Source organism: Dipteris shenzhenensis, chromosome 23, assembly GCF_047967505.1.
Source record: "Dipteris shenzhenensis isolate YYH24624 ecotype China chromosome 23, Dip_SZ_1.0, whole genome shotgun sequence".
In the NCBI taxonomy this organism is placed as follows: Eukaryota; Viridiplantae; Streptophyta; class Polypodiopsida; order Gleicheniales; family Dipteridaceae; genus Dipteris; species Dipteris shenzhenensis.
Window position 1 is genome coordinate 46,655,079 of NC_141618.1, and position 11,058 is coordinate 46,666,136.

General features: G+C 48.1%; 1 protein-coding gene across 2 annotated transcripts in view; it reads left to right on the forward strand.

The window, feature by feature from the left end:
• The window catches only part of LOC147887467 (Mitochondrial substrate carrier family protein), an 81,314-nt gene extending 70,531 nt beyond the window's left edge, over positions 1-10,783 (forward strand). For both annotated transcript variants that reach the window (XM_087394813.1, XM_087394814.1), the window contains one exon: positions 10,173-10,783. In XM_087394813.1, coding sequence (XP_087250939.1) covers positions 10,173-10,344 — 172 coding nt within the window. In that variant the 3' untranslated portion in view covers positions 10,345-10,783. The remainder of the gene's footprint in view (positions 1-10,172) is intronic.
• Positions 10,784-11,058: the final 275 nt, after the last annotated feature.

Genomic DNA, 11,058 nt, shown 5'->3' on the forward strand with positions numbered 1-11,058 from the left:
AAATGCAGCAACATTTTTCTTGCTAGGCACATGCACAATCTGAAAATGAGACATGGAAAGGAAGTTTGCCCACCGCATGCGTTTTTCGGACAGTTGTCTCTGAGTGAGAAAGTACCTCAAGGATTGGTGATTTGTCTGGACATAAAAATCATCACCTAACAGGTGGTGTTCCTAGGTAGAAAGAGCATGTAGCTAACATCTCTTTCTCATAAATCTGCAAATACATTTCAGCATCATTGAGCACACTGCTCTGGTTTGCAACCACTCTTCAATCCTGCACAAGCACTCCTCCTACGCTGTTCCCATAGGCATCACATTGGGCAGCGAATGGCTTGCGTAGATCTGGCAAGATAATGACAGGATCGGAGCATAGCTTTTCCTTAAGCTCTTTAGAGGCTGCAATTTCCTTCGAACCCCACGTGAAAGGCACTCCTTTCTTTTGTAGAGCATGAAGGGGTGACACTATCTCTGCAAAATAGCGGATGAATAGCCTCTAGTTCGAGCATAAACAGGAAAGCTGCGTACTTTATGGATAGTCAACGGTGGCCAATTCCTTATGGCTTCCACTTCGGCAGGGTCCATTTTGACTCCTTCCTTGGATATTATGTGCCCCAGAAAGTGAATCTCGTGCATGAAGAACTCAATCTTCTTGGCATTGATAAGCAACTTGCGCTTCCTGAGCTCTGCAAAGACAACTCCCAGCCTTGCTCTTAGAGAACACCATGATGTCGTCAAAGAGGGTACCAACAAAGGCTCTATGCTCTCTTCTATTGAAGGGGGTAGGTGCATTTGTCAACCCAAATGGCATGACAAGGAATTCATAAGAGCCAAATGTGGTTCTGAAAGCTGTCTTATGCGTATCTTCAGGCCGTCTCTGTTTCTGTTTCTGTTTTGGCCGCACAAAATGGCATTTTGTGCAACTATGACATACGCATCAAGTAAAAAGAGCTTTAAAAGGGGCAACAATAATAAGCTCTCTTGGTTCTAAATAATCCTGTACCACAAATCATAGCTGAAACAAGAGCAATCCTAGATATGTGTGCAAAGGTGATTAATGCTCACACAAATTGCTCAAAACAAATACACAACGATGACATGTCACAAAATGAAATAATACATCGTACATATCCTGCTGTCAACAGCCCAGAGGCAGTGATCCTAATGCAAACAAAAACAGAGAGCACCTGGAAACCCAAGAAGGTGGAAACAAACAACGTAAATGCAGAGAGAGAGAGAGAGAGAGAGAGAGAGAGATGTATTAATGCTTGCGGGAGGCCTTACGGGCCTATGGGACAAAGTACGCAAAGTAGAAAAGTAGACTCATACAAGCCTCAGTGGGGTTGGAGCAAAGGGCACAATAGGGCTCTTGTTGAATGCTAATCCATGCTAGCAAAATCATAGTCAGTCAAACACCAGTCAAATACAAGCTGAATCAAGTCGACCACGGAGCTGGGGCTCAGAAATTGAAGCCTGGCACAGTGATGGCTCTCCGGTGAGCTGTGACAATTTGTCGTATCTACGTTTGTCAAGCCGTCTCACGCTGTGTTGGGAGGCGTGGTTTCCTTGATCTCTGAACTCTCTGGGCTATGTCCAGGGTGACCCCTCATCTCTGTCGGTCCCCCCTGAGGAGAGCTGTGATAGGTCAGATCTCAATAGAATGTGCTTTGGGCACTCTCAGTCTCATGCGATCTCTGCGTTCCTCTCTCAGCAATACCGCATCGCCTCTCTCAGCTAATCCAGGCTGCCCTCATATCAGCTAGCTCTTCCTCCTCTACTCCAATGTGTCTTGTAGTTGACTCATATGTATAGAAGTTTGTGATGCGTTGCTGTGTCCGGTCAGCCTCCATGTCCTACGGTCTAGTTGCCTCCTGCTACTCTCTGATCCATCGTTTCTTGTGCCGGCGCATCTCCATCGGATAGAGCCCAATACAGACACGGTCATGGAAATGGATCAGTCGTGATAGTGGACCGAAGCCACTCCCCTCTAGGTAAAGATAGTGGTAGCATCCTCGTATCTCATAATAGGCTAGGCAAATACAAAGAAAATGCTCCTCTGTCTCAACCGCCCCCAGCATACATAGCATGCAAATCCTCTGCTCTTTGGGTATACCTGTAGCTCTTCCTGCATCAATCCTTGGCTGATGGGATGAAACCCACATCTGTCTAATGGCAATCCTCAGTGTATGTAACACGCCGCTGGCTTGGAGGTATTGGGGTTTGAAGGAAGTGGTCGTCATAGAATTGGATCTTGGTGGGAAACTCCTGTCCCCTTCCCAAGTCCGAGATGTGTGGAGCTGGAGGAGATCTATCTGTATGATACGGTTGATCTCATCTCATGGGATCAACTCAGGAGGCGTGTCCATTGTGTATTGATTGAGAGAGAGAGAGAGAGAGAGAGAGAGAGAGAGAGAGAGTTTATTAAAGTCTTCAGAAGACCGATGGGTCTATGAGACTACGAAAATCTTGGTACAAACAAGCTGTGAGGGTGGAGCAACTAAACAAGCATTTACACCAATGCAGAATGCAAAAAATGCAAAATGATAGTACTAAGTACAACATAGTCATGTCAATGGTTGACTACATATCATCATCATCATGATCATCGTCATCATCAGGACATCAGGGTGGAAGAGGCAATGGAGGCATGAAATTGGCGATAGAGTGTTGTCGGCCGCTCATGGGTGTGGCCCCGTGACATCTCGTGGTCATAGCTCTGTGCCTTACAAGGGCTACAGTAACCCCTGACGGTTGGGTTGCGACTTTGAACAGAGAGGGGATATCCCCAAGTGTGATCTGTGCGTCAACCTTCTGTCTGAGCTGTCAAGTGACTAGCTCTGGGTCACGATCATGTTGTGGCCTCATATCGTGGGGGTCCGTGTGATCTAGCTGGAAGAACTTTGTGATAGAAAGAAAGAAAGTTTATTAAAGTCTTTGGAAGACCGATGGGTAGGCGAGGAATCTTGAAAGGCCGTCTTTGAAGAGACAGTGGTAGCGACCTTGGATCTCGTAGTACAATGGGCACCTGAAAATAAAATGCTCCTCCAACTCAACCTCCTGACAGTCGCACAATATGCATATGCGATGCTCCTTGGGGATCCCCTCTACTCTGCCGCTCTCTATGCGGAGGCAGTGTGATGATACCCGAAACTGTCCGATGGAGATCCGTAGTGAGTGAGGGTGTACCCCGGTGGTGTGATGAATCCCTCCTGCGAAATACGAAGACAATAATCTCTGTAGAAACTCAGCTTCACTGGGAGCTCCTTCGGCTCCAACCAGGTCCTGAAGGTGTGTAGCTGCATGAGATCTTCTCGAATGACCTGGTTGGTGTGTGGCCCAATCGGGATGGTGGGTGGGAGTACTGGAGGGGCATCTAAATTGTACTGAAAAGGAGGTATCCTATCGATGTGAACCCTAGTCTCACAAACCATCTGTGAGTCCGTGCATACCAGCATCGCTCGTCTCCCTCTGCTGCCAACCTCATGGAGGAATCGAGAGCCAACCATGGCAACCTTTGTCTCTTGATGTGTAGTCCCCATATGATCTAACCCGGTGTAGATATGTGATGGTCTGAAAGGCTGCATCTAGCTGGAGTGGAGAAGCACCAAACTCAGCCTGAATGATGTGATGTGGTACAGATGGTTTCCCCCGGATATCCGTGAGAGCATGAGGATCTGCAGGCGCTCCACCCGTGTCCACTCTATCTCTGACATGTCAGGTCCCCAACAAGGGCTGCCATACATACCGGCTGGTCAGACCAAGGAGTCGAAGAGAAGAGCCTCGGTCCGAGGGTTGTGAAAGTGGGAGTGGAAGCACTGTCTCTCTAGCCGAGCCAATGAGGCGTATCCCCTACTCAATCTGGCCTGCATCGCTGGTCTCATCGTGAAGATCGGGCCGGAGAAGATGACCCCCAAGTAAGTGTGAGGATACGATCTCAATTGGTGACCCACCGAAAGTAAAAGTAAACTGCTTCCGTTGCATGTTTGGTTGAGAGGTGTTAAAGATCATGACCTTGGTCTTGCCAAGGTGACCTCCAAATCAAACAAAAAGCCTGCAATGCATCTAGGTGTCGCTAGAGCCCCTTGGTTGTGGACGACAAGAGTGCCACGTCATTTGCATAAAGAAGAATCCTCATGGTGATCCCGGCAAGTGAGCAACTGGTCCCTCCGGAAGCCCCCATGAAAGTCTCAGGCTCATCGATGTAGAGGCCAAACTGGGTTGGTGATAAGGGGCAACCCTGTTTGCCCCCTATGGTACTCAAGATCTCATCTGTCCAACTTGCGCCTGTCCAAACTCGGCCTGAGACTCTCTCATAAAATGCCACGACTGCCCAGATGATCTCCTGATCAAATCCCAGTGTCTGTAGACGTGTGATGACACGAGCTCGAGGTACTGTGTCAAAGGCTTTGCGGAAATCCACAAAGCAGCAATATACCCTCTCCTTCTGTGATTTGGCCTCCTCAGTGACACTCTTGAGTGTGAGTATGTGATCCAAAGTCCCATGGTCTCGCCTGAAACCGGCCTGACCCTCTGCTCTGAGCCCTCTCATCTCTGCGAATAGGCTGACTGACGCATCCAATACTGATGCATAGATCTTAGACATCACATGTCCAATCATGATAGTCCTGTAGTTACTCGGGTCCATGGGATCCCCTGCCTTGTGGATGGGGGTGATGGTGTTGAGTGTCCAAGTGCGGGGGAAGCCAAGGCAAACAATGTCATTGAATAGCTTTGCTAGGATCGGGGCTAACGTGTCGATCCCATATGCGATAAACTCAGTGCATAGCCCCTCGTGATCCTTAGCTCAGCCATTGTGTAGTTTCAATGTCGCGTCCTTGACTCCCCCTTTGGTGAACAACATGCAAGTGGTGGGGCGAGGTGTGTGTATGAGATCTGGAGTAGGCTGATGTGGGACATCATAAAGAAGGCGTGCATACGTGTGCCAAACTCTCGTGTCGGTGAGGGGTGATGGAGACCTACGCACAAGGAATCTCTGCCAAAAATCCTTAGAGTTGCTGCTGTACAAGATATTCAGCGACTCCTCATTTCGACGAAGAAATGCCTACTTCTGACGTATGAGACGTCGGTACTTGCGTACCGTGTTTGGTGTGTTCGAGAGGTGACATCTAGTTTCAAGTGGGAGTTGTCGGCGGTAAGCCTTGCACTCCGCATCGTACCAGTTGTTGCAGGGTACAGAACCAAGAGGTGGTGGTCTAGTGGACCGTGTGGTGTGGGGAAAGATTTGAAGGACAGCCTCGTGGAGTGTGAGACTAATTAGGACAGCATGGTCCTCTATGAGTGGTACGTGGTCGATGTAGGTTAGGAGTTTGTTTAGGCCTATTTTCCCTCCTTGCGGGTTTAGGCCTATTTTCCCTCCTTGCGGGCAACATCCTGTTGCTGGAGAAGAACTCGTCACTCCTCAATCTGTAGTGGTGTCAAATCCTCATCCATGGACAGGGTGGGATGCTCTCGTAGAGTGGCTCGACGTCGGAGTGTCACTAGTTGAGCATGTGAATCTTTGAAGTGAATGACTAGGGGCTGCTCTCGGTTAGGGTCTCTCCCAACACGCCATGCTCCCTCTATGCCATGGTTGGGGACCCCCATGGTGGTGGTCACAAAGGTGATCGCCTCCTCCATGGGCGTCGTAGTGGTGCTGGTGCTGTCTCGTGTGATCCCTCGTATCCGGATGTTGAGGGCCTTTGAAGCCCTCTGTTGCTGCTCCTGTATGGCGGCTGAAACGGTTGCCTTTGTGGGCTCCCGTTTCGCCACGTCCACCCACCTAGTCGTCTTTGCTATAGCCGACTGTATCGTGGCTATTTGTGCCTCCAAGCGCCGCTCTCAGGGTCCCGAGCTCCTCTCAAAGCTGTGTGATATCGTGTTTGAGCCCCTGGATAAGGGTGCCCTACTCGTCTATAATGCGGGCCTACTCCTGGGTGTATCGGGCCTGCTCCTGAGTGTAATGTGTCAGCTCTGTTTGACTGGCCTGGATGCTGTGTATCTCAACCAATAGGGAGTCCCAACCATTTGGTGGGGGCCTAAGATATCCTGGTCCAGGTGGGAACTGGATCTCAGGAGGGGTTGGAATGAAGGTGGGCTATTGAGGTTATACTGGGGGTGGGGACAGCGTGATCTGGGCGGGGGAGTGGTATGTAGGAGTAGCGAGGCCGGACGAGGTGATGGAGGGTGGTTGACTGAGAGGTAGAGGGGATATGAGGAAAAAGTACTGTGGAGCCGTGGTCGGTTGGGCTAGTGGTGTCACTACTGGAGAGGAGACCTGTGATGATGATGTAGGAGAGGGGGAGGAGAGAGGTGGCATAGATGATGAGGCGGATGATATGGTGAAATAGTGGTGGTAACCATAGAGGTCGAGGATGTGGTGAGCGGCATGGGCTTCTAGTGGGCCCCTTTCTTCTGGGCCACAGTGCTGTCCACTGTCAAACCGTTCTGGTTGCTACGTTTGTTGAAGTCCTCCAAGCTGAGTTGCTTTTGTGTTTTCCCTTTGTCACCGTTCCCCTTCCCCATCTCCTCGCGTACGTGAATTTGGACCGAAGGGTCTCCCACCTAGTCCCCTATCCTCCTCATCCCCCTTTGCCATTCATTATGGGGGGGGCAGTAGCGGGCAAAGGAGGGGTTGCAGGAGGGCGGAGCTGCAGGCGGAGGGGGAAAAAACAGGAGCAGCTTGGGAGGGGCAGCGAGAGGGCCGGAGGGGTAGGGTGGAGGGGAGCGGGTGCAGGGCGGAGAGGCAGGGTGGAGAGGCGAGGGGCAAGGTGGAGAGGCAGAGGGGCAGGGCAGAGTGGAGAGGCTACGGGAGAGGCTACCAGAGAGGATAGTGGTAGGGGGCGGAGAGGCCAGCGGGCAGGGCGGAGAGGCTAGCGAGAGGGCGAGGTGGAGAGGCTACGGGAGAGGCTAGTGGGAGGGAGCGGAGAGGCTAGCGGGCAGGGCAGAGGGGCAGAGCGAGAGGGCGGAGAGGCTAGCGGTAGGGAGCGGAGAGGCTAGCAGCCTAGCGAGAGGCGGAGGGGCAGGGTGGAGAGGCTAGCGGGGCAGGGCGGAGAGGGAGTTGCAGCAGAGGGAGGAGCTGCAGCGGGCGGCGGGAAGCAAAGGCGGAGGACCAGGGGCGGAGCAGCAGCAGAGGCGGAGGAGCATGAGCGGGCAGAGGGCGGAGCCAGGGTGGAGCAGAGGGAGCAGCGGCGGGCAGGGGCGGAGCAGAGGGAGGAGCGGCCAAACGGGCGCGGCTGAGGCGCAGCCAGCAGGGCAGATGGAGGCGCAGCCAAATGGGGGGGCTGCTGCATGTGGAGGCGCAGCCAGACGGGCTGCGGATGGAGGAGCTGCAGGTGGGATGGCGAGCAGGAGCCGAGGAGGTGCGAGCAGGGCGGAGGGGAGGTGTGAGCAGGGTGGAGGAGCTGCAGGCGGGAGAGAGGGGGCAGCAAGGGAGCTGCAGGCGGGAGAGAGAGAGAGAGAGAGAGAGAGAGAGAGAGAGAGAGTTATCAGTGTCCACTGGAGACCCAACAAGATCATGGACAAAGGATGGTCCATAGTAAAATTATAAAGTTACAATTGTACAAATAGTTGTCAATGGCGTAAACTTTCATGCATGACTAATCTTTGCCAAGGTATGATCCCAAAATCGACACACTACTACGCATTCCAAGAACCTTTATCACAAAATTTTTTGAGGGCTTAACAATGACAACAACATATGTTTTACGTATGATTTGAGCCAACGGTGAGTCGTGACCCTATCCGCTAAGAGCCTCAATGAATTGTATATATCTTATGTTGGATCTATATCTCTCTTGGAGCATTGTCTATTTAGTGGTTTGCACACATGTTTGTTGAGTACACATAAGTAAAGAAGTTTTGGGTTTCGTAGTTATACAATTCTGCGTGAATTCCTGGGCTATCTATCAGTCTTACGCTGTGTAAGGTACCCTCTATTTGGGTCATTTCTAACACTAAGATGACCGCCTTGAATCCCATCATGTGCTAGAGTTCTTATGTTGGAGAAATTAAGCATGCATCAAACTTGACTCTGGTTTGACTGGACTGTGATACCATGTTAAAATCATAGGATCTAGCTATTTGTGTTGGGAGTGGAAGGAAGTAAGATAATGCAAAAATCAGCATCTTTGATTAGCTCTCTCACAATTCAAAGAGGGATATAGTGCCTTGGTGAACAGGTTAGTACCATTGTTATATGGAGTGCAATAGGTCAATATGATCTCCCCTACATGAAGCCTCTCTTTGGCATAATCATAGTGAATCTCAATATGCTTGGAATGGACATGAAATTTTAAATTCTTGCCACAGCCATAGCAGTCTGATTGCTAGTGAGAATGGTAGTGGGCATATGTTAACACTCATGAAGTTCTCCAATAAATGTCCTCAGCCATACACAATCTACGGTTAGAGTGCTGCCCTGTAATCAGCTTCACAGGTAGGGTTGGCAGCGGTGGGTTGTCTCTTACATAAGCAAGATATGCATGAATTGCCAAGAAAAATCAGTCCCTTGGATGGACTATTGGGTATCACAAGCACCTACTTAGTCTGAATCAATGGAAGCATATAATTGCAAGCTGTTCCCCCTAATAAAAAATATGCTTAACTGCTTGACAATGTTTTGTACCAAGACTGTGCATAGACTTATTGGCCTGGGAAACAGCAGACCGAATATGTAGTCTAGTGTTGCACAAGTATACATACCCATGTCATAGGGTTCTTCTCCGTCATAAAGACTCATCTTCAGCCCAAGCTCCACTGGAGTAGAATGGGCTTGCAATCCTGAAAACCAAATTATGCAGGAGCTTTTGTATGTACTTGGACTGAGGCAACACTATGTCTTCATCTGACTGCACAGATTCTATGCCAAGCACCGAGATCCCAAATGTCTGCTGTAAATTAGCTTTGAAAGCTTAGATGGCATCCTGATTATTTCTAGCAGCGTGTCCGCTTGGCAAGAAGCGATGCAATAGGAAATGAATGCAATTAATAAAAGATGGCGCATGGGATCTAGTGGATCTGCCCAGCGCTAAGTTGGTATACAAAGTCAAGAAAAAGTCTGATGGGACCATAGATTGGTGGTTAAAGGCTATGCTCAGCAGAAGGGCATAGATTTTGAAGAGATTTTTGCTCCTACATCTTGGCTGTTCAATATCAGATGTATAGTTGTGTTGGTTGCCCGTCACAGATGGAATTTGCATCACCTGGATATATAAAAACAGCCGTCTTAAATGGGTATCTGTAGGAAGAAGTTTGATTGTGAACCAGCCCATTGGTTTTGTTGTGTTAGGTTAAGAAACCAAAGTGTGTAAGCTGAGAAGTGCAATTCACGGTCTCAAACAATCTCCCAAAGCTTGCTAGGAAAAGATGCATGCCTACTTGCTCAGCCAAAAATTTGTTGCACCCTGCATCATCTGCTGGGCTTAGGGGCCCTCCCATCGATCTCTGAATTCGTGCGAGACATCAATTGGACCCCTCCTAGAACGGAGCCTTAACATTACTCAATGGGGACATTTAGTATTTCCCTTTGCTTTGGGGAATGCATTTCTATACCTTGAGTAGAACAGGCTGCTTTTAAAATTCATGTAAAGGATCTTTGCTTGTATAGGGCTTCTCCTTCTCGGATTTTGTGAATGTTGGGACCTGCCAAGAATTTGAAGTGGCCTTTCATAATCAAAATTGATGGTTGAGGCAAATATTCTGTAATCATCCTACAATTAAGCCTTTATAACATGGGTAGCAGCCATCTATCTGAACTGGGATCTTGATTTGATCTTACTAATGCATTTGCAGACACACACTAAGATAAACCCCTCTACCATCTCGCTGGTAAATACAGTTTGATCACGAACTCAAAACACATAAAATAACGTCAATACAAGAGATTGTTGCATATTGCTTTCTGAGGTTTGAGCAAATCACGTTACTGTGTCTCCAGCATGGTAGCTGTAAAAATGGAATATCAATCTCCTGCTATATGCTAACGCTCTGCCCCATTTGCAGATGATTCCTATGAACATACTTAAAAACAATTATCAGTGTACATTTTCATTTAACTGCACGTGGCTGTCTTCAAGATGAGGAGGCATTCTTATGTAGACAACAACCTCTTTTTGCAATCGAAGCTACCTTCTTATCCTTTTTGGAACTCTAATTTGGATTTCCTGATGTGTATTCAGGGGCTTGATACCAAGGCTGGTAATATATGTTTCCCAAGGAGCACTTTTTTTTGCTTCATATGAGCTCTTCAAACGACTTCTTGCTGTTGAAGTAGGAAAATTATCACTATACAGTTCTCAATCACATTCTCGAGGTATGGTTGGCCAAGTAAATGTGGTAGAGTCTCCCTGATCTTTATGCTGTATTTTGATCTTTGATTTTGAGCCCAATTTTGACGAAGGGCATTTATAAATTTTTATGTGAATTGATAGTGAATAAGGCATGTGAAAGGTTTCTGTTTATTGAAGGTTCTGATACTGTAGTCTTTTGCTTAGACTAGTGGTTTTGTATTAATTACTACTTGAAAACAAAGATGGGCCTTCCGAACTTCAATTCCAAAACTTCAAGGTCAAATCGTGTGTGATTGACTACCTACGCACAAGCAGCACCTGTGCACCGCACTGCAGTGCTACAAGTAGACCGAAGATAACACTTTCCACATGGAAAGAACGGCATAATTTTTCAGAGGATGTAATGCATTTCATATTGCAATCGGTTAAGAGGTAAAGGAAGGAGATATCCAGGTTGGAAACAAAAAGCATGATAAATCGGAATCTGTGTTTTTATCAAATTTAAAAACTTTTTTACTTGGCCAACCCTAGAGCATTTTATGAAACTCTAAAATTCTATGAAGCCATGTGGCACATTCCAGTAGATCAACTGGCCTATTATTAGATTAGCGACTTTCAATATACTAAGCAGTCTAGTTTGGCCTTTTTGGAGGAGAATGGTTGGTGGTTTTGAAAATGGAAAGAGATACTTCAAGGAGAGAAGGTGCCTTTTATAACGAAGCCATTTCAATGCATAGTTAAAAGTTACAAAGGGGTGGGGACGAGAACTATAGGA